This window comes from Sinohyriopsis cumingii, chromosome 6 (genome assembly GCF_028554795.1).
Source record: "Sinohyriopsis cumingii isolate HCF-2022 chromosome 6, ASM2855479v2, whole genome shotgun sequence".
In the NCBI taxonomy this organism is placed as follows: Eukaryota; Metazoa; Mollusca; class Bivalvia; order Unionida; family Unionidae; genus Sinohyriopsis; species Sinohyriopsis cumingii.
Window position 1 is genome coordinate 2,259,623 of NC_142966.1, and position 27,178 is coordinate 2,286,800.

The 27,178-nt window shown below is 34.7% G+C and overlaps 1 protein-coding gene and 1 long non-coding RNA gene across 4 annotated transcripts in view; both read right to left on the reverse strand.

Annotated features, from left to right (window-relative positions):
• Positions 1-27,178, reverse strand: part of LOC149796270 (cGMP-dependent 3',5'-cyclic phosphodiesterase-like) — a 322,613-nt gene that overhangs the window by 259,561 nt on the left and 35,874 nt on the right. The window contains exons 2-3 of the mRNA XM_089960908.1: positions 22,761-22,853; positions 9,300-9,421 (exon numbers count right to left, since the gene is read on the reverse strand). Coding sequence (XP_089817034.1) covers positions 9,300-9,421; positions 22,761-22,853 — 215 coding nt within the window. The remainder of the gene's footprint in view (positions 1-9,299; positions 9,422-22,760; positions 22,854-27,178) is intronic.
• On the reverse strand, positions 5,953-8,719 carry LOC149796272 (uncharacterized). 3 transcript variants are annotated; one of them, XR_016421648.1, is made up of 4 exons: positions 8,043-8,719; positions 7,190-7,360; positions 6,771-6,935; positions 5,953-6,480 (listed from the first exon to the last, which is right to left on the reverse strand). It is a non-coding gene; the product is annotated as an uncharacterized LOC149796272 (long non-coding RNA). The 3 variants fall into 3 exon arrangements; XR_016421649.1 differs by having other exon boundaries at positions 7,190-8,719; XR_016421650.1 differs by lacking the exon at positions 6,771-6,935 and having other exon boundaries at positions 5,960-6,480; positions 8,043-8,716.

Genomic DNA, 27,178 nt, shown 5'->3' on the forward strand with positions numbered 1-27,178 from the left:
TGTTGATTTTTAGCTATTTCACTATTTCCTACAAATTTTTTTTCTTCAAACAATAAAGGCATATTTAATACATGCAGTCTCTTTCTCATAATCAAAGTCAGCCAATATCTTGAATGTATAAACCCATTTACCGAGATTTACAGTAATTGTATTTTGAGTAGAAGTACAGTCTCCACATCTGAAGCTCTACTGAATGGAGAGACAAATAATGTAACTCCATGACTGGGATTTTCTTATCTTGGTACAAACACCAACAAAGATTTTTCTCAACCCATTTTTTCCATAGTGATTAAAATAATCTTGCACTTTCGTAATATAGTTAGCAGATTCAGCATGTACAGTATTCATCAGGTACTATTATTGACTCTCACATTTTATATTGCTCATCAGGTCTGATAATGTGTTAAGAAAATCTGAATATTTATATCAGTAGAATCTAGGTATAGATGCCACTCTTTAAAAAAAGAAAGAAAAGTTATAATTGTTATGTGTTGTTAAGAATTGCATCCTGAGTGTCTCAAACCATGTGCTATTGTTTGTAACACCACGCATTAATATGAAAAGGCTAATGGGGGCAGTGGGGTAACCTGTCAACCCCAAGTACACAAGTACTATGCATGAGAAATTATAAACATGAAAATATTTAATATTGTTACTGTATTATCACATTCAACCAATAGATGTAATATGTTGAAAAACAATAAGTAATTAATATCTTTTTTACAGGCAACTTTAAATTTTCAAAAGTTCTAATTTGGAAAAAAGTTCTATGATAGTCTATGGCACTATACAATACCAGGTACACATCTCTAACAAAGTGTGAAGTAACTATGAGGATATTTCTAATTCATGATTTTCTTGGAAATTTGGAATATGGCAAGTGTTGCTACTACTAGTGCAAAAATAAGCTACATGGAAATTTTCATGTGTTTTAGTGTGTGACTATTGAATGAACCTCTCTTATTGGTAAGTGCCTAAGTTTTCATTTCAAATTGCATTATTGTTTGAATCAACCAGGGCGGACTGGGTGTGTTCAACAGTCTGAAGAATGCAGGTCTGACATAACACATTTCTGGTTGTTGCAGGCTTGACAGTGGCTCTTTTGAGAATTTAGATTTTTGTGGCCAGTTATGTGTACAGGATGTATGTCTGGAACAGTGTTTTATAATATAGTTCCTTCCATAGAGCATAGCAAATTTTATTCGATCTGTAGCTCAGTAAATTTTCAGATCAACATCATTTAATGTAGTTAAAAGTACCTAATTCATTACAAACAAAGTATTTAAAACAAATTAGGTACTTTTAGATAAATTTAATAACAGACCTGAAAACTGACAGAGGTACAGGAAGGATAAAATTTGACATACTGTGTGGAACAAACGTTTCCAGCATCCAAACAAATAGGTCAACTGTGTGTGTGTGTGTGTGTTTCTCTCTCAAAATGTTTTTTATGGTGTGTTATTGTTATGTATATTTGTTTAATTTATATTTGATTTAATTTAATTGTTTATTTGTTAGTTTTAAATCTTTTTATTCCATTACATGCTCTTGTAAAGTTATCTAGACTAGATAGAGTTCAATGATTTTTTTATTTTTGATGTAAACAACTTTATAGGCATTGTATATAATGTCGACCTAGTTCCTGAGCTTGATTCAGAACCAGTATAGGGTTCTTGTAAACAACTTTAAAAAAGAAAAATTATTCTTTCCCAGAGTAAAAATCATTGATTTTAGTCAAGGCAATACTGGGAGTATGTGATGTTAGGCATGTAAAAAGCTTCCATGTTGTTCTAGAAGGGTGATCATGTGACCCTCATATGGGAATCTGTTTTGCATCTTAAATTAGTGTATAACTGTTTTCCATTGAGAATTTAGTCAGTCAGGCTTTAAACCATTGACACTAAAAGGTGTTTTGTTGTGACCAGTTTTTTCTTCAAATTCTTTAGATTCCAAGAGATTATTTTTCCCTGGAAATACTTGACTGTGCTCTAAATTAATTCTTGGACAAAGACAGCTATTGAAATTTACACACAATTCAAACACTGGAATATTATTTTCTGTGACTCAACAAAGAAAAGTTGACATCAGTATGATGCTGACCACAGCATACATCATTGCCTTCCATTCTGGATGTAATTGGGGTTCAAACTCAGTTTCATTAGGATATTTTATTACAAGGACTTCTATTTTTTAGTTCTTGGATTATTCTTGGATTATTTTTGGATTTGATTCGTAAAACCTTACGTTCTTTTTCTCATTTTTAACTTGTTTTTCTAGGGAAATAAATTATTTGTTAAATCTGACAAAGCTTGTTGTCTTCACTCTTTTCTTGTTGCATTTTATAAGAGCCTAAACGTAATAGTTATCAAAGCTGGAGAGACCTTTATGTTGCTTTATAAGTGAATTTCTTTTCATTATATCTGTTGTTGTTGTTAATGTTGTTATTTGAACTTATAAGAACTCAGTCAGACACAGCAGAAAACAACAAGGTTTCTTCTTTTTTAAAAGCATGTGGACACCATGACTCAAGACTACCTGACTAAGATAACTAGACTGAAATAAGAAACATAAGTTATCAAAACAGTTACATTTATCTGTCGCATGAGTGAGAAAATATCAGCTTGAGGTAGAGATAAACCCAATTGAAATTCAGTATGAAGAGTGGTAACAATCTCAGTCAATAAGATATATTAATACCATATTTGACATATACAATGAGACACCATATTTGATCTGACACCATAAATTAATTTTTGAAGTAATTTTTTTTTGTGCACTGTATGTTCTGGGGCACATCATTTTTTTCAAGACATAAGTTGTGGGACATCTTTTTAATCATTTGAAAATTACTTTTAAAAAAATATTAAACAATTGATATAAAACTCTTTAATCCTCTTTAATCCCCTGTAGTATCATCTAATCACCCCAACCCTTCTCCTGCACCAGTACGATCCATCTTTTCAGTGCATGAATATTTTTAGCTTCCTCACGCCATGAAAATTTATCACTGGAGGCAACACATATTCTGAAGTGGAAACTGCAAGGACTAAATTAACATTTTATAAAACTCGGGACCAGTCATATGAATTCTCACACTTTTAATCTCCTTCTTATTGATAGTCTATCCATGAATGAGATCAAAATACAATGGAGTGTCATTCACGGTAACGACCATACAGTCAGCAAAATCTTCTCTTCTGGACTTAATGAATTTATCAAAAGATTTTTTCTTCACCAAATCTTCTAGGAGATGCTCATTCATGCACAAAGCACTAGATTATGTCATTTTAAAAAAAAACATTCTATTGTGTCACCTTTGATACAAAGGAACTAATGTTAGCTTCTCCATGTTGGCCAAATTTGTACATTAAAAAAACAATCGACACACTTAGAAGACTCCAAAGTCAGATTCCAAGGTCAGCTTGCTTTTTAATTATATAACCTTCGTATTTTGATATTCTGTTAGCAAGTTCAAAAATTGCGTTTATTGCTCGCTGCCAGTTGTATTTATTCACTACCCTGGCTTCTATTTGCTTGCTATCTGTAATTAAAACTGATACAAACAGGCATTGATTTCTGCAGTGTAAGTAGTATAAACAGCAATAACTTGCTTTAATAATACTTTCTGAAACCCATGCTACTGAAAAGAGTCTCATTTTCACTCACAGTGAATGAATTTTTCAATAATGATTTTTATCTGCGAGACACTGTCATACAATTAACCTGGATAAAATATAATCATGGTTGTTTTGCACCTTATGCCATGTCATGCATGAATGGCAGGTGCCTTCAAGCAATCTCTCTCTCTCTCTCTCTCTCTCTCTCTCTCTCTCTCTCATTTGTGATTTTGTTGGATCCAGTTTTCAATCTGAAACCTTTGACTTCAACCAGGCACAATTCATTTCTCTATATTCACATCAGTGAATGATGTGTCATGTTTTATCTAACATAAGAGATACACATTACAGTAAGGATACATACACTACATGTATGGAGCTCATACAATGATCCCACTCAAAATCAAAACCATTTACAAACCTGATGATATTAGCATATATTCCATGTCTGATCAAAACAGGACAAAAGAATGGCTTCTAGAAAAGTAACAAGCTCAGCAAGTCAGATGCAAAATTACATGGTAATGATATAAACATATATTCCAAGTCGGATCTAAATCGGATTTGAAATATGACCTCCATCATGTTAACATTGTTAGCGAATCTGAAAGAAGATTATTTCATTAATATGCATAGATGTCCCTCATTATCAAACTTGTTTGAGAGTTTGATAATATAAACCCATTATAACATAAACCCATATCCATTTAAGTACCATAAGCTCACGGAGTCTTACGGCTAGATGAGCTAAAAATAGGGCACTGTTTCTATCTTGACAAGAGGAAGAAACATCTCAGCAAAACTGCAAAATGTACATCCATACCTGTCAACTAGTTAAACTGCCACAACAGTGTATCTACATTTATTCAGTTTATTTCTTGGTAAAAGAGATTATATATTCAAAATACGAATGTAAAAAATCCGATTAAAAAATTTTCAGTAATAACTGAGTGGGAGCCTACCTAATATCGCGTTTGCACCTGTTTATGATCATAACCGAAGGCAACCGCCGACCACTTCCGGTATTTAGTGAAAACAAAGCGCGATGTCACATTATGAACACTTGTTGTAAACAAAGGCTCAGTTGGTATCGTCACCCAAATTAATCTGTACCAGTTTGAACCCTATATCTCTAATACCGAACAATCCAAAGTTGCATATGAAGATGACAATGAAGAAAGACAAGATAGATTGACAGACAATTCATGGTAATTGTTTTCTGATTATGTCTACGGCCTAAGTTACGATAAATATGTGTATCCGACGATATTGACAGTCTCCTGTTCCTTTACAAATTTGGATTTTTTCTCACCTGTAATAAAGGCTGCACAAGTGTATAGCATTTCATGGGTAGAGACGTATCAATACGTTGATAAGTAAAAGGTACATCGGATCACAGTTGTAAGCTTTGAAAACCTGTGAACAAGTTGATATGATTTAGAAGTACTTAAGATTTCTAGAAGAGGAGGTCCGCTTTTTTCACAACTATTGAAATAGGCAGGATATTACCCTCATGACATTAAAATTGAATTCATATTCTGCACGCTGTGTTATAAGTTAAAATTTCGAATTTCTCATATGTATGCTAATACATGTAGTTGATTTTGATAAACTATGAAATAAACCTTTTTTGTCTGTGGTAAGCATCTTCTTGCAACTTCTATTTTCTTTCATATCTAATTTAGTTTTACAGTGCTGTACTAAACGTTTGATCTGTTCCTGACTTTAGTCAGTTTGTATCATTGTACTGTGCTATTGATGTGTTCATAAATATGAGATCAAATTTGACAAGCATAGCACAATGCATTAAAGAAGAAAACTCTATTTTACGTGCAAATGTGGACATTGTTTGGTAATGCTTACAGCAAGGGAATGTGTATGTTGTTGTGACATAGAGAAGGTCACAAGTATCCGCAATGAATACCAGGGATACAGTGTATAGCACACCATCCAGGGTTCACTGCAGTTTGTCTCGACATCCATGTTTTAAAAGTTGCATACTACCAGTATAGACAACAATTTGGAGAACATACAGAACAAGGAAATGAGTAAGTAAAATATCGGAGTAATTTTTCATGTTCTTTTGTTTTCATAAATTTTGCTTTCATGATCTATGTATGCATGACAGCACAGTATTGGGGTTATTAATACAGCAAATAAATAAACCACTTTTTCAAGTCATTTTATGACATCTTCTTGGATTGAACCTATGTTCTGGAGGCCTACACTGTCTAACCTTTATACCAGTGATACTGATGAATCATGCCAAAAAACAACACATATACATGTACAAATACTGCTTTATTTAATTTTTTGTGTCGCAAAATAAGATGGTCATATATATATATACATATATATATATATATATATGTATGCACAGATTATACTGGAATCATTTAACTTTATTGATATACAAAATAATGATAAAATCACACTGGGCCACTACTAATACTATCTACTAAAACTTTTGATTTCCAAATTTGACCTAATACAAAAAGCATATTTTATTTCAACTTAATTTTCAAATTATTGTTTCAGAAGACATCGGTATACAGCATATAGACAATTTGCTCTGTGGTGTTGGCACTTCTTGGGCAAGGAAGTGAGAGTCATCATTCTATCATGTGTTCTTCAGAGGATCCGTACTGGCTTTCCTGATCAAAACCTGAACTACACTGGCTTTCATGAGGCTGACAGCAATTAAACCTGCTAGGAAGATTTTGAGTAACAATATCCTTGTCAAGCCTCTCATACAGACTACATAATGGTGGTGATACATCTACCATAAGTTTTACTCCTTCATCATTCATGTGAGACACCTGTCCAACTGTGAATGCTGTTTTCATCAGACATTTGACATAATCTGCAAATTAAATTTAATATGCATTGTATTATACGAGCCAAAAACTGCAACCTTTTGTTGAAGTTAATACATGAATGAAAAGTATTTGTCTTTACAATTGTTTGTATATTTTTACTATTTTACCACAGGGAAAATTCATGACCTTTAAAATTAAAGGAGTGTCAACTTTAACAAATATTTTGCCTTTACTGTTTGAATTTAATAATTTAAAAAAATAATATAGGTACATACACTTGGTACAACAGTATTTATATTTCTAAGTGATATATGCCTTTATGTTCATTAATTACTATTGTATATTCTTGCCATATGTTGAGTCGACATGGATTTTCCTGACAGTGTATTCTCCTTTCTTGTACTTTGGATACAGTATTTTATATCTGGCTCTCACATCCTTAGTGCATGCTTTCTCTCGTTGGCTGTTTTCATTAAAATGCAATGCAGCTAGCTAAAGCCTATTTCAAAGTAAATAAAGATGCAAACTACAGTATATCATTCTATCAGAATACAGATAATTTATTTTTATAGATACTTTATTTGCAAACATTCCAAAACACTAAAAACTGTTAAACAATCTTACATTGTAGGATATCAAAAGATCAGATCTTGATATCTATGATTTAATTTGAATATGAATATACTGGACTATAAATAAAACACTGAAAAACCTGAATCAGAACTTTTGTGCGTGCAGTAATTTAAGCTTTACCTTGAAAGCATTCCATGATAGGAGAAACCAGTCATCTTTGGTGCAAAATAATTGATCAAAGAGTTGTATCACTGAAGCTTGTTGTCCAGATGACAGCATTGGTACATATTTTTTCATTTGTCTGCTGTCACAATCTCTTCAAGCTTGTCCAATACTTTAGATCCTATGATCCTATAAGTCATAAAATATATTCACCAAAGCTTGGTTTTATGCTATCTTGCATGAAAATTAAAGTGTGCACTAACAAAAATGTATCTAAATTCAATAAATTACTAGACCAATACAGTTAAATCAAAGTCACATACCTATATGAAATGTGCTCCATAAGATGCTTATGCATACCAAATATCATTGATCAATAAGAAATAAATCTACTAATTGAAAAACTTGATGGACTTAAATGATTGTTGCCAAGATACGACTGAAAAATTGTTGAACATGACAACACCACCACCACTGAAAAAAATCATAACAATATTGTAAAATTTCTACTACATTTTGTGTTATTCAGATTTTTATTCATTGCGGATGGGAATAAACCTTGTCACGTTTGTAAATATCTATATGTAATCTGATTCACACATTTGTCCAACAATGAAAAATATATGTAGGCCTTCTAAATCTACCAGCAGAAAGATTTTTCTATTCACATGGTCAAACAAAGTTGAAGGCAACATGAAAACTGTGACCTTTTATCCACTGTTTATATCTCAGTTCTTGATTGATTAGATATTTAATGCATTTGTTTTGAAAACTATGAAAAAACGTTATAAAGGGTAGAAATGGAAATGTTGCAGTGACTGATCTGTTGAATATCATATATATAATATGGTACATGTCATTAAAAACTCACCCTTGCAACTTCTCTCTTTGAATAGCCCTTTCTTACTTTCTTTGGTGGTGACACTTAACAAGTTACTAACTCTGATGGTGACAACATTTCAAGCCTACACAGTTGATGCTTTGGTGTTGAAATTTCTGATACATTTGCAGTTACCTTGGCTTGGTTGTCAGTTTCCTTCACTCATTGGAATGACGGAGCAGCAGCATCACTGAGTTTGACTTTCTTTTGGTGCCCTACCCACATGCTCAAACATCAAATTTATACCTAAATGGGAAGCATTCTGGTGTGAACTGAAAGGAGTAAAGCCTAGAGGGCAGAAAACTCAGTCAGACCATCCCAGTTTGCTCTTTTGATTGTTACAAAATCTGTCCACCTGCGATGAAGTGCTTGGTCTTTCGGAAATGAATGCATGGAAAACCCATCAGCATTTGAATTCCAACAATTTGCTGTAACACACCTGACCCCGCTGCCCTTGCTTGTACCTCCACGATCTCCTCTTGGCATGACTGTGATGATAAAACTTTTCAAACTAGCTAATATGGAACGGAACAAGTGCTTTGTTTATGTTTCGATAGAAACGGAAGTAATGTGTGTGTTCAAAATATGACGTCAGGCGATCTACACACTCTGGAAATTACCGAGCGATAAAATTGGTCCGATGTGTATTATTTTCGAAAACACACCTGACTGTATATCTCGGTTATTATGGCGAATTTTTTCATCAGTTTTTTTTATATCACTTCCAGACTTGATTTTCTATTCAAATAATATTGAATTGTATTTACTTTATATACACTGGTATGTCACTTTAACATAAAGTCAAAAGAATGGCACATAAACCTTTATTTGTGTGATGTTACATGACAATACTTTAACAGAGAAGGTATATGATACACAACTACAGGATCCAATAGTATTCTAAGTAAGGAGTTTGGACCTATAATAATTAATCAATCAAACTCTTAAGCCTGATAGTACAGAGGCCTATGACACCCTGCCACTCAACCCAAGTATCCTTGTCCCCCTCAAAGCTACACTGTTCAAAGGGTAAATGTGATCAAGCTGTGTGATATGCAAACTGGGTAAACATGAAGTCCACTTCAGGTTCAGGAGATAACAGCTAGATACTCAACACTGTTTGCACAGGTCAACTTTGTTAATCTTGGTTGAGATCTCACTGACAGACAGTAGACAACACTTGCTCAAGACACAAGCTTATAATAGGATTTTTTTCAGTGGGTCAATTAGATATAAATGAATACTGACCAGATGATACTGCTGCCATTATCTGGATGAAGCTGTACATGCTCCCTTTCTCCTATGTACAACTCCAGTAGATCTTCATGAAGAGTGGCATCAAGGGGCTTGAAATAAACTGCACAACCAGTCTGAAAAATTAAATATACAGTAAAACCTAATTTGAGCAACCTCTGCTATGAGCAACCAGTTTTAACTTTCTGTTATTAAAAACCTGTACATAATGCTGAATGTGATACATAGGTGATCTCCTCATCTGTCCACCTTAGTGCATGTGTTACATCTGTTTGTTTATCAAGTTAATCCATTTATTATGACCAAAATCATCATGCATTAATCAAAGTTGCTATATAACTGCACTGGCGTGAACAACCACATGCTCAAACTACCAGTGATCACAACTTTTTTGCAAAATGAGTGTTCCAACACTGCTATGTATATTTGGCAAAGGAAGAACACAGAAACATCTACCCAAGGGAAGCCTCTGGCAAGCTTTCTTGCATACCCAACTGGCTGGGCCTGAGACTTAAAACTATATGGACCGAAGTGAGACATCTGAGTGATCTGTTAAGGCAAAAGCCTTAAACCACTCAGCAACTTGGGGCCCATTGAAAACCATGATATAAACATTACATTCTTTCACCTTTTCAGCTTCAACTGCTCAAAAGAGTCTACATGTGGAGTGCAGATTGTTCTGAACAAAGATGCAAAAAAAGGGAAAGATCTGACTATGATTACCCGATTCATTAATGTCAGAAAATAATGTTGTATGCATGCCCAGAAAAGTAAACCAAACTGAAGTACCATGTCATCAAATTCCTCATTATGATTAACCATTCCATCTTTAAACGATTATTAATCAAGGATACAAAAAGTTCAAAGATTTGTATTTTTGTTAACTTGTACAGCTGCACAATGCTAATGTCATAATATCACCCTGCTTTCTCTGTAGAGCAACAGGTTCTGCCTAACAGTCTTTACCTGTGGTCTTTGTCTTTTCTCTTAAAACATTAATTCATTAGTCATAGTTTGTATGCTTTGTTGCTTTATAACTTTCTGTTATTAAAAACCTGTACATAATGCTGAATGTGATAAATAGGTGATCTCCTCATCTGTTCACCTTAGTGCATGTGTTACATCTGTTTCTTTATCAAGTTAATCCATTTATTATTCATCTCAAGACGTAGATTTTGGCTATAAATAATTTTATTACATAAGTGTTATCATGTATCTAACATTACAATGCATGGACAAGATATATAGAATCTATGTTGGGGTTTGGACCGAGACAAGGAAATCCCAGTCATGGGGTTACATTATTTGTCTCCCGATGAGGCTTTCCAAGAGGGGAGACATATAACGTAACCACACGACTGAGATTTCCTTGTCTCAGTCCAAAATCCAACATAGATTCTTTTCCTCACCCAATAATTTCCTTTAATGTAAAAAAGAATGCCTCACTCTTGCAATATAGTTCATATGCAAATGTTTACATGTGGTGCATTGATACAAATATGTTTATGAGGACTGTGGTGTGACCGTGTCATCTAAAGAGTACAGTTTTTATGTGTAAGCCAAAAAAATAACAAAATAAAATGTTGCATAGTACATGTATTGAGGTATTATCACATTTAATACATGGATGTTATATGAAATTAACAATGAATAGCTAATATTTATTACAAGAAAATGTTTCATTTTCATCAGTTCCATTTTAGAAAATTATATTGTAAATAACGAAATGATACTGGGCCCACACCTCTGTTGTAGTAGTATAGGCTATTATTATAATGAAAAGTTACATGCAGCATGAGTGTCCATGCTTGGGTTATTTATGGGTAATTAGTGATCTGTGTCACTATCGTATATAACTCTTCTTTTCTTTGGAGGAGGAGAAACTGTGTGTGACATACTTGTGTTGTCCTTAATACTGATTGTAAAATTACCCCCGTGAATAAAAGACCCTCCAAATACGGACCCTAGGGGAAAAGTGCGAAGCTTTCAAGTTCATGGATTCTTTGAAAATTTATTTTTTGTCTTGGAAATATGGCAAGTGCTACAGTGAAATTTGCTCATGGATTAATGTTTTGATGGATAAATGATTCCTTTTGGTTGGTAAGTGCATTATTTGTCATTAAATATTATAGGTATATTTTTGATTCAACTGGGGCACAAAGGAGATGCGTAACAAAATTAGAAAAAAATAAAGCATGTTTGACATAACACATTTTCTGGCTGTTACTATGTTTTCTGTAGTTCTTAAGAGGGTTGGGAGGCAATGAAGTGTATAGGTCTATAGTATATGTGCATGGATAAGTGTTTTCTGTCATAGTTCATTTCACACAGCATTGAGAACTTTATCCTATCTGCAGCAGTCATTTTTTAGGTCAGCATCATTAAATGTAGCTAACAGTATATAACTTGTTTGACACGAAGTATTTAAAACTAGTTACATGGCTTTAGCTAATTTTAATGATGCTGACCTGAAAATGTATCGAGCTAGGCCTGCATATAGAATAAAACTGACCATGCTGTGTGGAGCAAACTAGCATAATACCAAAAAGTTTGACATCATAGGCATGTGTGTCTTTGTCTCTCTCAAAATGTATTTGTATGGTGTTTGTTCTCAAAGATGGATTTACCTTAAGTTACTATGTTTTTGTTATATATTTGTTTTTTTTATATTTTAGAACAACTGCATCAGGCCCAGCAGAAGACAACAAGGGTTTCTTTTTTTTTAAGTAGTTCTGAGCGCGTGGACACCTTGTCTGAGACAATTGGTCTGAGATGACTAGACTGAGATAGGAAAAATTAGATTAGCAAAACAGCTATAGTTCTCTGTCGCTTGGGTGAGAAAAGCAAGTCTTACATTACAGATTACTCTGCAATTCACAGGCCAATTGATTACATATGGATTTCAAATAAAAATGGTATAATTCTTGTGTATTTTTAGTGTGATAGACTGTTTTTTAATATGAAAATTTATAAATATATCTGCAGAAATTATGGACATTTTTCCTTCTTAAAATTAATTGAACTTAAACCTTGAAAACTGGTCCACATACACAGACCTATTATGAGCAGCCTTCTCTTTATCTTTCATAGCAACTGGCTGAGAAAATGAGAAGTTGAAAGTACACTGCCATCAAACAATGCACAGCTGCAAAATCAATCTTGGAAATAACAGAAGAAAAAAACCCAGCTTCACTGGAAAAGTATAAAGTAGTTTAGCCAACAGTCAGTCGATAATGATAAGGCTGTGTAAGAGACCACCTGTCTTCTGGGATCATTTTTTGCTGACAGAAGGTGGCTTCTCAAGAGAGATTTTTACTATACATACATGTATGTGCTAGCAGTCATCAAAATTAACAGTGGAGATCAAAATTTTTAGACAGCAATTCATTAAAAAAAATGTAACTAATCTGACAATTAAAAGCCTACCTATTTATCCATCAGTTACTGTCTGCCTCAAGTCATAATTTCAATGTATTAAATGATAACAAGGATAAAGGATTCCATTTCTATGGAATGTAACTTGAAGAAATGTTCCATTTTATATTTAAAAGATAATTATTAGCTTTCTAAGAAACAAACTTCTGAGAAAGGAATATTATTCAAACACTAACAGTTATTAGCTGATAGGTCAAGACTAAAGTGAGGGTAAGATCTAGAAATCAAAACTACAATGCACAGCTCCATTCTAGTACACCCAACAGTCCAACATGTCGATGCACAGCTCCACTCTAATATACCAATTAGTCCAACATGTCAATGCACAGCTCCACTCTAGTACACCCAACAGTCCAACATGTCAATGCACAGCTCCATTCTAGTACAACCAACAGTCCAACATGTCAATGCACAGCTCCATTCTAGTACACCAAATAGTCCAACATGTCAATGCACAGCTCCATTCTAGTACACCCAACAGTCCAACATGTCAATGCACAGCTCCACTCTAGTATACCGAATAGTCCAACATGTCAATGCACAGCACCTATCTAGTACATCCAATAGTCCAACATGTCAATGCACAGCTCCACTCTAGCACATCCAATAGCCCAACATGTCAATGCACAGCTCCACTCTAGTACACCCTATAGTCCAAAACGTCAATGCACATCTCCATTTTTGTACACCCAAATAGTCCAACATGTCAATGCACAGTTCCATTCTAGTAAACCCAATAGTCCAACACGTCAATGCATAGTTCCATTCTAGTACATGTACACCCAATAGTCCAACATGTCAATGCACAGCTCCATTCTAGTACACCTGATAGACCAACATGTCAATTATTCAGAGCAAAATTGGGTAGCTAATTGTACCATTCTTGCATCAATATAGCAAAGTGGAGAGGACGTGTCAACAACAGTATTAACATATCTGGACTTTGCATGGCAGCATGCCTACATCACTGTACATACTCATCTGGAATTCAAGTATTACCAAGGCTGTAATTCAAAAATTATATCATGCTTAATGCATGTATAACCAAAGGCTGTTAAATGTACATTAAGTTTAATTCATGCATTAGCAAGGCTGTAATTCAAAAATTATATTATGCTTAATGCATGTATAACCAAAGGCTATAAAATGTACATCAAGTTTAATTCATGCATTAGCAAGGCTGTAATTCAAAAATTTTATTATGCTAATTCGTGTATTACCATTGCTATTAAATGTACATTTTATTATGCCTAATTTTGAGTTAAGTAAAAAGCACTAAACTAGGACTACCTTAGACTTGAAATATTGTCGCTTTATTATCTGAGGGGACAGTATAAAATAAACTGACACTCTAAAGTGTAAAAATTTGAAATAATTTGTCTTTGGCATCATTGATGGGGACAGTGTAGAATACTCCTTCAGACTGTAGGAGTTAACACTTGAAATCCTGTGGCTTACTTATTGTTTATGAGGACAGTGTAGAATACTCCTTCAGACTGTAAGAGTTCCCAGCTGCATTTTATGAGGTTATGCATAGAATTTTGACTGAAAACCTTGGACATCTGAGGTTTTTCCATGGTTTTCCTAGGAAAATGTGGGAAACCTTGGACAATGCTGATATTTTGTCCAAGGTTTTAGAAAGAAAACCTCAAACATTATCTTGTACATTAAAAACTAGGAAATACCTTGGACAACACCATGGACATGAGAACTTAGTTTATTTTTGGCTTGGAAAAACCTCAGAAATAAGATCTTAGTCATTTTTTAGCTTGGACATAGCTCGGAAATAGACTTAGAAAATTTTCAGCTAGGAAATGGACTGTTTTATCTGTGCACTTAGAGAGTTCTCCATATTTATTCTGAATGTATTTTTACAGTTTATTAAGATGAATAATGCTTGTCATTACCAAAACAACTAGCAAGTCCAAGATTTGAATTCAAAAATCGACTTAATTAATGCTGATTGATTGATATGGGTTTTACAGTGTACCATCTCAGTTCAGGCATCATGGTTCCTAACAGGATTACAGATTTTGGTTTCACATAGATTCTTATTTACATGGAGATAAAAATATGAGATAAAGAACCAAAACAAATATACATGCTGGAATTCCCCCCCCCCTTTAGAAAAATTCTTATCATTCATACACTTTTAATCACATCATACAATCGTCTTAGTGTAACACAGTGGTCCCAGTTCTAATGCCCTGCAACCACACAGGACAACTGTAAAAATATATTTTCTAACAACTGATTCTAAAGTAAAGTCTTCAATGCTTAAAGGGTCACATAACATCTTTCTTAAAATTTGTGTTTGTGTGCTAGTTTAGAAAAATAATAAACTATTTCATTATTAGTGTAAAAACTGCATGGATGACTGGCATGGGACTATTTTTAATCATCATTTTTAAAATGACAGCTGATAATAGCAGTTACATGGAAGTTAAATCCATTTCACAATGATTTGGGAAGAATACACCAAACACTTGATTTTGTTTTCTGACAACACTGCTTGTACAACACTGATTCCATCTCTGAAACACGTATAATCCATTTGGGGATTTTAAAAATATTAAACTTTCCAAAGAAAGTTGGCTTTTGATGTTAAAATAACATGAAAAATGACCTCCAAAGTTATTGATGACCTAAATTTGAACAATCTTTTTACTCTGAATTTAAACCAGTATAAAATCTTTTTTGTTTGCAATTAGTTCATATACAATTCAAGTATTCATGAAATGTAGACAAACAAGGCACTTTAAAATACATTTTACAAGAAAAAAGGCAACATCTGTAATCATTATTTAAGCTTTGCAAAACCACATCTTATCCTTTCAGTGATCAAGTAAAAATGTATGTCAATAGTTAAATTGTAACTAAATTTTGAGTTGTATATGATCAAGTAAAAAGCACAAACTTGTGTTAGTGTACTTGTAGTTAATAAAGATTTTAATTTATTCACCTAAATTCTAACACCTGAAGACAAACTCTTCCCTCTATATTTCCTTTGGACACAAATAGTTTCCCAACTGAAAATACATGGCAAGTTTATCCATGGAGGAACTTCAATAGCTTCTTCTCCAATTTATTACTTTTCTTCAAATGCACTTGTAAATGAATTCTGCTTCTTGACCTTGCTTGTCTTAAAAACACTGACAATGTCAGTGCTTTGTTAAAGCCTCCTTTGTATATGTGTTTATGAGACCACCCCACCCCATCCCATGTGTATTTCCTATTGCATTGGTACTAAGCACTTCAAGTTTTGTCGGAATTTTTGTTAAAATATTTTCATATTTTTATTTTTAACCCGAGGAAAAAGTGCTAGGGTCAGCAGCTTAAATAGCGATGGTTAGCCAATCGGGAATGTTTATTTGTTTGGCCTGATATGGCACTTCCGATGCTCGGAATCTGGGAGATAATTTTATCTTATAGAACAAAAATTAGATAATTGAAGGACCCTACGTACTGCTCGTAGCAGGTGATTATCTACTTACTGCTTTTAAATTTAAAAAATACTTAAGTTGTGGAAAGTTCTGGGAAATATTTCTTTCGCATTCTTCCATTGGTTGCAGAGCATGGAATTACCCAATCACAGCAGCCGATTCACCAATCAATCTTGTTTGCGCCATAATAATAAATTCAAAAGTGGTCAATTGAGAGCAAACTGGTCTGTGAAAACTTGCATTATTAAGGAGTGGATTCATCAATCGTCATAACCTTTTGTGCGTTATGTACATGATAATCCTATTACCAGAAATGTTCATAGCTTCCTAAATATTGTTCAGCCAAGAAAGGCACTCAGAGATTACAAAGTCGAAGATTTGCTGTCTGCAAGGTTGCAGAGTTTTGAGATTACAGAAGGAATTATTGGAAGGATTGGAGGTATGATCGTTTCTTTTTTTTATCATATTACATTAAATTGAAAAAAATAAGAACATTTCTTGGCTCTCGTTTCATATGCCGGCTGTATGCTGCATCATTTTTACAGTCGATTGTGTTTGTTTTCAGTGGGAATGGCATTGTTTGGTGAACTATAAATACTGTATGATGTCATTTACCCACTAGGCATTGTGCCCTCAGCCATATTGTTTTCAGACAAATATGTAGGCCTACAGCATTCAGTGTGTGTGTGTGTAACTTGGATTTTTAATGTAGCTTTAACAATGTTTCAGTCATATTGCTACGATGTCTGCAGTGTGGCAATTTATAGTGATGTCTAGCACGGGGGCATCATGCCACAGACATGTAGCATGATGTCCCACCCAGTCACATTATCCTGATACCAGGCCGACCAGTCCTAACACTAACCTCTTAATGCTGAGCGCCAAGCGAGGCAGCTGTTAGTACCATTTTTATAAGTCTTTGGTATGACTCAGCTGGGGATCAGTAAATCTTATTGTTAGCTTTCATCTTTATCTCACTGATAGCTTGTGTGTGTTGTAGAAGAGGGATTTATTACAACTTATTGTCGTGAAACAATGGTATGGAAATAGGACTGAGTGTTCCTGCTTCTATACTTTGTTTAATCCTTATAGATATATGATAATAATAATAATAATCATAATAATAACAAATTCAATCATTATAATAATAATAATCTCTTATTATTATTGTTGTTTTCTTAATTTTATCTTTGTACAATTCAGTTGTAATTTTTTGGAAGTAAATTACAAGACTATAGTACATTTCAATGATAAAATTATTTAGCTATGCTCATTTTGAACAGAGCAGATCAAACTAACCCATTAACATTATTTGAATTTAAAAGAAAAGAATTAATGGTTTTAATTATTTATTAATATTATTAAACATGAAAATGATGTCATGTTTTAAATCGTTGAAAGTACAATAAAATCTGAAAAATATTGAATGACTCGAAAATGGATCTTAAAATAACTGTGTATATAATTATTATAGTGCATTAAATCAGAAGAATAGGTTTATGAATAGTGTTAAAGAATCCTTGAACAATATGTCCTAGGAATCCTTGGAGAATATATCCAAGGAATCGTGTCCGAGAAATTCTCAGAATGTTTGAAAATCAAGGACATGTCTGAGGAATCCTAGGAAACCTCAGAGTATTGGATACAAAAAGCCTTGGAAGTCCGAGGTCAACCTCAGATGTTTGACAATAAAAACCTTAGACTATGGTCTGAAACAATTGTGTCCTTGAACTATTACCTTGGAAAGTCAGCAACCAAAACTCTGAGGTTTTTCCTCGGAACATTTATCCGAGGTTTCCTAGGAAACACTTGAAATAGTGTGATTTCACTATTATTTACAGAGTATATATTCTGCTGGATTTCACTATTATTGGTGGGGACATGTAGAATGCTACCTCAGATTCTAAGGGTAAACACACCGTCCTGAAATACTGGTTTCACTATCATCTGCAGGGATAGCGTACAAATTCTCATATTCAAAGAGTAAAAACACCCAAAAAATGGCTTCACTAATATTTGTGGGACAAGTGTAGAATACTACCTCAGATTCAGTGAGTAAATACTTGAAATATTGTGGTTCACTATTATTTGTGGGGTATATATTTTGCTGGATTTTATAGCTGCTACAAACCATATATTGGTAAGTCAACAAAATTCAGATCCTTTTCTGAAGGCAATAAGACCTCATCTACTCTCATGACAATAATGCCTTTTTTGTAAAAATCACAAAATTCATCACCACATAAATAAAAGAAGACTTGGCAATCTAAAGGTCCTCATTAATCGATAGTAACTCTTTTCTTAAATTTTAAATAGTATTTTCCTGAGTTAAATGTAAATTAAGTTCATGTATTGTTTAAGACTCTATGGTCATAAAATAAGAAACAGAAAGAAATAAAACCATTAAGTTTTGTAAAGCTTAACAAACAATTTAATTATGAAAGTTATACAATACAAATTTAGGGAGAAATTTACAGCATTATGAATGAAATCCAAAATAATTCTAAAAGTTCCATGGCAATTCCATAAGAATTAAATGTTCTGAATGAATTCCAGATCCTTGAACGTACTGGTCTGCCATCAGTCCTAAAGTATCACAATGGCATTGTCCAGAACTCCCTTCAATGAATTAACAAAAGTCCCAGAAAAATATTTTAGTCCAAAGACCACTGTATAGTTCCAATCAATAATCCAATGATATGTCTCCTCTCAAATTATATCTAAACACATCTACAGACTGACTGTAACACAAAAACATATGAAATAAGAATCTGAAATAGGAATAAATTAATTGTGGAGTTCTCTCCTTATATACATCTCCAAGAGTCTATTACGACTATATGTCGCAAAATACTCCATGTGATGGACCTTACTAATCAATCTAATATTTCACAATACTTAAACATGTAGACAACCACCTGACTATAATTAGTAGGGTTGAAAAGATTCATCGATATACTGATGCAGCGATACTTTTGCTGAAATGATACACATATTGATGCAAGAGATGGAGAATCGATACAAAATGTTACTTACCATATGCATGTTATTTAGTCTTCAGCAATCATGAATAATTATTATTAGTTGCCTTGTTATTCTGTAAAATTATAATCCATCGGAAACAACATTTGAAGTCACAGGCACTCATGTTTATTAGCAAAAATGAAAAAGATTATTTGAGAATACTCACTCGCTGTCTACAAGTTAACACAAAGTGACATGGTTCATAATCTGCCCCCTCCCATTTAATTATCTTAACCCAGAAGTAGGTTCAGCATATGATATAAATTCCAAACATGTTCCACATGTTTACTGAAGTACTTAACTCATCATTTAATAACCATTTTCACGCGAAGTTTCTACTTTGAATTGTATCTTGACTCATTTGGTTGCTTTGAAAGCTGCGCTACCAGTGTGTTGCATGTTGAAATATGTTACATGGAATTCTCATTTGTTGTTATTGATTGTTCCGCTCCAGGTTAAACAATAACCACCAACCAGAAATCAATGTAGCTTATTCTCTGCATGACAAACAGTTAGTATTGGTAAAGCAACAGAGAGACTTTGTGGTAAAGTCATTAGATATGTTAAGTACTTAAGCAAAGATGCTGTCAGGCTGTGCCATTGCACGAATCTTGCAAAATTTGTACAAATTCGTGCGCTTGAAGAACAGTGAAAAGCGAGAATTCCCATAAATTCGCTGAAAGTCCCAATTATGAAAACGTGCTCGGAGATGTATACAATTTTTATTTAACCGTTCTTGTTGAGACATCTGTTTTTCTGGTAGCAACTGTTCCACATCTGGGTTCTTCAAGCATGATATCAATCATTGTGAAACTAAATTGGATTAGAACAACATGCCTATGAATAAAAATTATGATGTAGTTTGAACCATTCATGAAGAAAGTTTTACAAATGCGTGTTTACAATATGGGCTACCTAGAAAACCCAAAATGTCTGATTCCCTGCGTGGTTCATTACAATTTCATTCGGCAAATACTTGCCTAATGATAATGATGATGACAGTAATTTTTAAAGTTATGAAGTATATCAGATTATTGGAGCTGGGAAAGTGTTAATGGAGAACCAGTGAGTGATTTTGAGGACAAAATGGTGTTAAATACAAGTCAGATGTACATGCTGGAGGGACAAAAAATGAACAGCATGACCCTTTCAGTGGTATTTTGAAATTAGATGTACAAAGGGCAGAATACTGAGCTCAATTAAAATACAGACAATTTAAAAGTATAATGCAGTTTTAATTTTTTTTAAAATTAATCATATTCACCCTGCAGATCATATGCTACAAAATCATATACATGTATCCATATCAGGGTTAAGATAAACTGAATAAAATAAGGGTTAAAAATGCAATTAAGAAGTAAAGATATTTGTTTTAATACCCCTGTCTGCACAAGCACTGATGGACTTAATACCCTTATACAGCATTATGGAACAGAACTGAAATTTGGCATAGCATTCAGTGAACTATTGATTTGACAAAGGAAGTTTATGTTAGTGAAAAATCCTATTTTGGAGCATAATAATAATGATCTCAGGAAAATTGTATATAACAGTCACAAAGATCAGTTTCCCAACATATTCAAGCAGACAAAGCTAGCTATGTATATGCCCCTTCAGAAAGAAGCAAAGAACAATACTGATACAAAGAAAAGGAGCAGAGTATGCTCAGGATTAATTAACAGATTAATACTTAATACAACTAGAGGTGATATCTGTCAAAGATGTTGATTTCAGTAGAGCTATTAGAAAGTGGAGCAGTCAGGAAGAGAGATATTGAAGTTTAGATAAATACTGACCTATAATTATTTCTTTCTCCCCTCCTTTTTTCTTTGATAAAGGGGGAGATCTGTCTTAAGATAAAATCCTGTCATCATCTCTCCTTAAATTGTACATGGGAAACAAAGTTGGAATTTCGTGTTTTATGCAGGGATATTTAACCAGTGAATGAAGGTGCTGATGGAATAAATGAAATTAGCATAGAATGAGGGGTGGGGCAGATGTCAAACTGCTCAAATTTATCACCTTGTGTAAGGTAAAAGAAAATTGTAGAATAGGACTGGGTGTAGTCAATAGTTTTCCTTCTTCACTAACAAATTCAAGTACCTGTGGCTCCAGCAGTCTTTTGCATCTGTAGGAAATAAAATGTGATAGATTTTGTTGGTATTTAACCTTATTTACATGCCCAGATTTGTTCTAGATGAGATTTTCTTTGCACAAGGAAATTGCATTATTTCTTCTGTTTTGAAGATAACATCGTAATGTCTTCCAAGTGTAACTGAGACACGAAATTGGTAATATGTTTTCAAATCATTCATGTTGTACAAAACAAAGGAAGACAAATGGAGCCACCATTAAATGGCCTAAAACACTGGATAAACTCACTGCAACCAACAGGCAGTCTTTTTGAAAGTATTGTTGTTGTTATATTCTCATCAATGGGAGCTGCATATAAATATATAACTGTATGAATATCTGTAGTTTGCATATTGGAAGTACAACCAAGGAATAGAATGTCAACATACATGAAATGGCACCATCTACCTTCCAAAGATAGAAAGACCATCAAGTTCTTGTGTATTGATATGTATCGTATTGCAATTTGTGTATTGTGAATCGTATTGATACATGGCAGAGGTGTATCGTTTCACCCCTAATAATTAGCCAACTGTAAATAACTCCAAAATTGCAATTATGTTTATTATTAGAAACTTGACAACACCTATTTATAGATCCTGTGCAATCTACATACCAATACTGAAACACACAAAATATAGTTGTTGTTGTTGTTGTTGTGGGGTTTAACGCCATTTTTCAGCACTATAGGCTATACATGGCGGCCAGTATTAATGGTGGAGGAAGAACCCGGAAAACCCCGGAAAGAACCACCGACCCACGAGAAGCTACTGGCAGGCTTTCTCACATGCCCACATTGGCTGAATCTTAGACTCGAACCGCCGCAGACAGAGGTGAGACGGCAGTGATCCATAACGAAGAGCGCTTTAGACCACTCGGCCACTCGGGGCCCCTACAAAATATAGTCATGCACCAAAAGTTACATAAAGTATGGACAAACATAACACCTTCCCTCATAAGGAAAAAGAAAAATTTATATAAAAAAGCTTTCTTTTTTATAATAGTCAAACACACATATATCATAACATAATAATAAAATTTACATAGGAAGATGCAAAACAAAACATTTTTGTTCTTACACAGGTGAAAGTGCATATACAATCATATTCTCTTTTCCCTTGATGACATTGTGAGAGCTTGTTGGTTTCACTTTGTGAAATCAAAAGACCAAGGACCAAGAAAATTCAGAAGCAAAATGAATTTAAATTTCAAAACAATTTTAATTTCTCCAAAATATTTTTCAATCCGAATCCCAGATGAGCCCACAATTTCTGCTATGACTCTATGGTGATAAACTAACCAGAGAATTATATCCAAAATAATTCCAAAAGTTCTATCACAAGTCCTAAAGTATCTAATGTTCTGAATGAATTCCACCAAAAGTTACAACAAATATGGATATACATAAGAGTATACATACTGCTGATGTAACAGTAGTTGTCAAGACTTTGGCCACAGCACGACTAAGGGTTGTCAGGTCACAGGCTTCGAGGAGATTTAGCAAGGCCTCATGCTGAAAACAAGAAAAATAAATGTTTCAGCTATGTGTTACACTAATGTAATTAAACAAAAACAATTTAAAAAATGAACGTAAGAAGTTGTATTAAAAAATTAGCCAGAAAAAATGTATCAATATACTTTGAGGGATTCATTCTAAGTTTTAAAAAGTTGTACCAAAAAAATCAACTAAATGCATGAGGAAGAGTCCCTTAATGGGACTAATGTCAAAGACATGACCATGTCTTACTTTTTAACTGTTGAGCACTGAAACAATCTCTGACATTCTATATATAAAAACATTTTTTAAATAGCTACTGTGACCCAACATAAAAATGGTGCTTAATGAAAATGGTACCCATCTGACATCCAATATGACTACCTGTAGACATACTGGATATCAGACTGGCACCAACTTCATTTAGGACAAAGTAGACATTAGAGGTGTTTTTATGAAAACCCACATGTCATAATGATCATCTATTCTGGGCGAGTAGTTACAAAAAGATTTTAAGACAGTCATTGTGGCAGCTATATTGGATGTATGACTGACACCATTTTCATTTAGAACCAATTTGCTGGTGAAAACTTTATACTGATATAGCCATCCATTTGGAAGAAGTAGAGATAATACTATCACGATATGACTTTCCATTCTGGGAGTAGCAATAACATTATCATTAATATGGCTGATGTCGTAAGATACTCAATCTCAAATCAGCACCATTTTCACTGAAGACCTGCTAAACATCATAAAAAGTCTTTTAGTCAAAAACCTCATTCTGATGCAAACATCCCTTTATTGGTGGTGCTCTACAGTTTCATATTTTGCATAGGGTTAGAATTTTAAAGAAAATGATTTTCCCTGGGTGTCCTTACTGGTTATACTGACTATGTAAACAAGACCTTGTATATCTTAGGCATTGTTCAAAGAACCTTTAATTCCCTTTATTTTGGTGTATGATTGATGCATGTAATATGGGTTATAGAGTATACCGCTTGGCCTTACTCCTGATTGTGTACCTTTCAAAAAACTGTCAGCTCCACTTGGTAATTTTCACTTCCTGGATTTCAGAGGCAAATTGTAAAAAAAGCGAGGAAAACTTATTTTTACATTTTATATGGGGCAATCCATTTAGTATGTATACATGGAGGGGGGAGGGAGGTTAACCCAAATACATATGCTTGCGTATGGGAAGGGTCTACAGATAATGTACGTTACACATAGGAAATGGGAGGGGGGCGGAGAGGGGTGACCTTGATGGCAATTTTTCTACATTGGCCTTCAAATGAACCACAGCTACCAGGAGAAGTAGGACCGTACAAGAGGTCACTTTTATGCCACCATACCACTGATTGCTAGCTATCACGCAGCTCAGCAGCAAGTCTGACACAGTCTGGCAGCCTGCCACATGCATTACACATCCTTCAATCTGGCCTCATGCAGACTGCACTGGCTCAAGATTTTAGCTGCCATGGTGCTCTGTTCATGCTGCGCTGATGCTGCCCTGACTTTAGTACTAACACTGGTCTGTACATCAGTCTACTATTAGTACAACAGATGTTCAGTCGATGCACTTATACAGAGACTAGTTTACCAAGTTTAATAATTGTGTTTTAAGATCATAATAAAAGAGTTTTTGAATATTCAGTCAGGATGGATAACACGGTTAAGTATAAATGATTATACAAAGTTGTGTGTAAAACTAAGCCACAAGCTAGTAAACAAGAACAACAAAAAGAAACTAATTGGTTATGGGATAAAATAAAGCGTGATGAAACTACATATGTATATGTTACTGCTGATCTAGCAATTAAAGTGTTGGCAAGTGGAAGCAATCTTCTATCTTTCTGGACACATGCGCAAGCACCAGCACCGGCACTAGTGGCGACTGTATTGATGCCTGAAGTGCCTGAGATATCCTCTCCTGCTGACGTTGATCCTTTAGCACCTACAATCATGATTTCAGCTGCATCTGATTTGTTGCCACCAATATCGGCTGGCAACGCTGCATCAAGTCCGTCAACTTCAGCCATGTCTGAACCTACCACCAGGATCACAAAAACAACAGAAATTCCACAACAGACCACTGTTCAACGTGACATCTCTGAAGCCCAAGAACAGCAATTGGCTTTACTACATTTAAGAGATGCAGGCCTCATGACCAAGGAAATAAAGGAGAAAATGATGTCAGTTGACTCTGAAGCAAAAGAAACTGAAAATGAAGCCACAAGGCAGTGTGAGTGCCATATTAAACTCAAACAAACTCTCGAAGATATAGCAGAAGAACATCCGAATCTTGGGAAAAACTATGAAAGTTTACAAGGGATAGAGGTGGTAGACTGGCATCACAGACAAGAATCCGGATCTTCTCAAAGCAATTATTGATAATGCATCAATTGGTGCTGCAGCCAGCAACCAGCACCAGTCACTGGAATTGCAATCGTGTAAGACACTAGATGACCTACATAAAACCTTATTGAAACAAGGCTTAGCCTATCATTTGTCGAGGTCAGCAACGTATCTGTGGTTTCTTCCAAGAAGCTTAATGGAAAGCAAACATCACATAAAGACCGTACCTGTGAAACTGACAAGAGCTGCCAATACCACTCACGACCATCACAAAGATGTAGCATTTGTGTTTGCATCTGTCATACCTAGATGAAATCTGTTCTCTATTTGGAGTAAATGTGTGCTTCTACCTCAGCCAAGACAACAAGGCTAAAGTGAGACTTGGAAACCAGGCAGCGATGAACCAGGTTCCCATATTGATGCATCTTGAGTATACAGTGCATTTGCCCAATCACGATTTTGCTGCGGTGTCTTGCCATAAACTGATCCCATCTGTCTATGCTGCCTGTGTCGTGACGCCAGGAAAGTGATGTGATGTGATTTTGGATTTTTAATGTAGCTTTAACAATTTTTCAGTCATATCACTACGATGTCTGCAATGTGGCAGTTTATAGTGATGTCTAGCACTGGGGCATCATGCCACAGACATGTAGCATGATGTCCCACCCAGTCACATTATCCTGACACCAGGCCGACCAGTCCTAACACTAACCTCTCAATGCTGAACGCCCAGCAAAGCAGCTGTTAGCATCATTTTTGTAAGTCTTTGGTATGACTCGGACGGGGATCGAACCCACGAACTCCCGCATCCAATCCTGGAAAGTTAGTCGATGCTGTAACATACTCCAGTCCTATGTATATTGCAGTGCGCTCAATGAAACACAACAGCAGTACTGCTTTTATGCATGGTCATGATATGGAACGTCTGCACTCAATTCCAAGTTTCCAGCCAGTGATGTACACAGCTGATGGTTGTGTGGAGGACTGGACGAGAATCCAAGATTTCCCAAACCTCAACAGGTTACAGCCACAAGATTTGTTGACTGGGATCTGGATGTGTATTTATCAGGCACCCATGCACCACATCATTCAGCTACAACAAAGTTGAGCACTTGATGGCTCCACTCAGCTGAGAGCTAGCCGGACTAGTGGTACCTCATGATCACTACGGGTTACATCCCAATGCATCAGGAAAAACAAAATTCATTTTCCCTATTTAGACTAATTCAGGTTGAATTTTTTAGCACTAGGAAGCATTCATTTTAGTTAGTGGTGTGCTTAGATCATGTACAATTTCCATTAAATACAATATCCAAAGAAATTTCAGCCACATTATATCAATGTAGCTTTTCGAGGGTCGGTGGTTCTTTCCAGGGATTTCCCAGGTTCTTCCTCCACCATTAATACTAGCCGCCATGTACAGCCTATAGTGTGCTGAAAAATGGCGTTAAACCCTACAACAACAACAACAACATCAATGTAGCAAAGAGGTATGCCAACATTCTCTCCACTGTGCATGTTTCAAATGCAAACAACTTCATCTTACACACATCACTCTCTCAAAATTATATAACTGGTGAGCACCCCCATTAGAAGTAACAATAACAAGATTTTTAAGATGGCCACTGCATGGTGGCCATATTGGATGTCAGACTGCAAAATTTTTATGAAAATCAACCAGATATCACAAGAAGTCTTCTAATGAAAACCCCATATCAATTTGACTTTCTGTTCAAGTAGAGTTGCAATAATAAATTTTAAGATGGCTGCCATGATGGCCATATTGTATGTCTGATTGGCAACATCTTCATTTAGAGCCAGCTAGATGTCATAAGAAGTCTTTTCATGGAAAAACCCCTGTTGATATCACCATCCATTCAGGCTGGGTACCAATAAAAAGAATTTCAAGTGATGTGGTGGCCATACTGGATGTCAAATCAGTACAATTGTAATTTAGGACCAACTAGATATTATCAGAAGTATTCTAA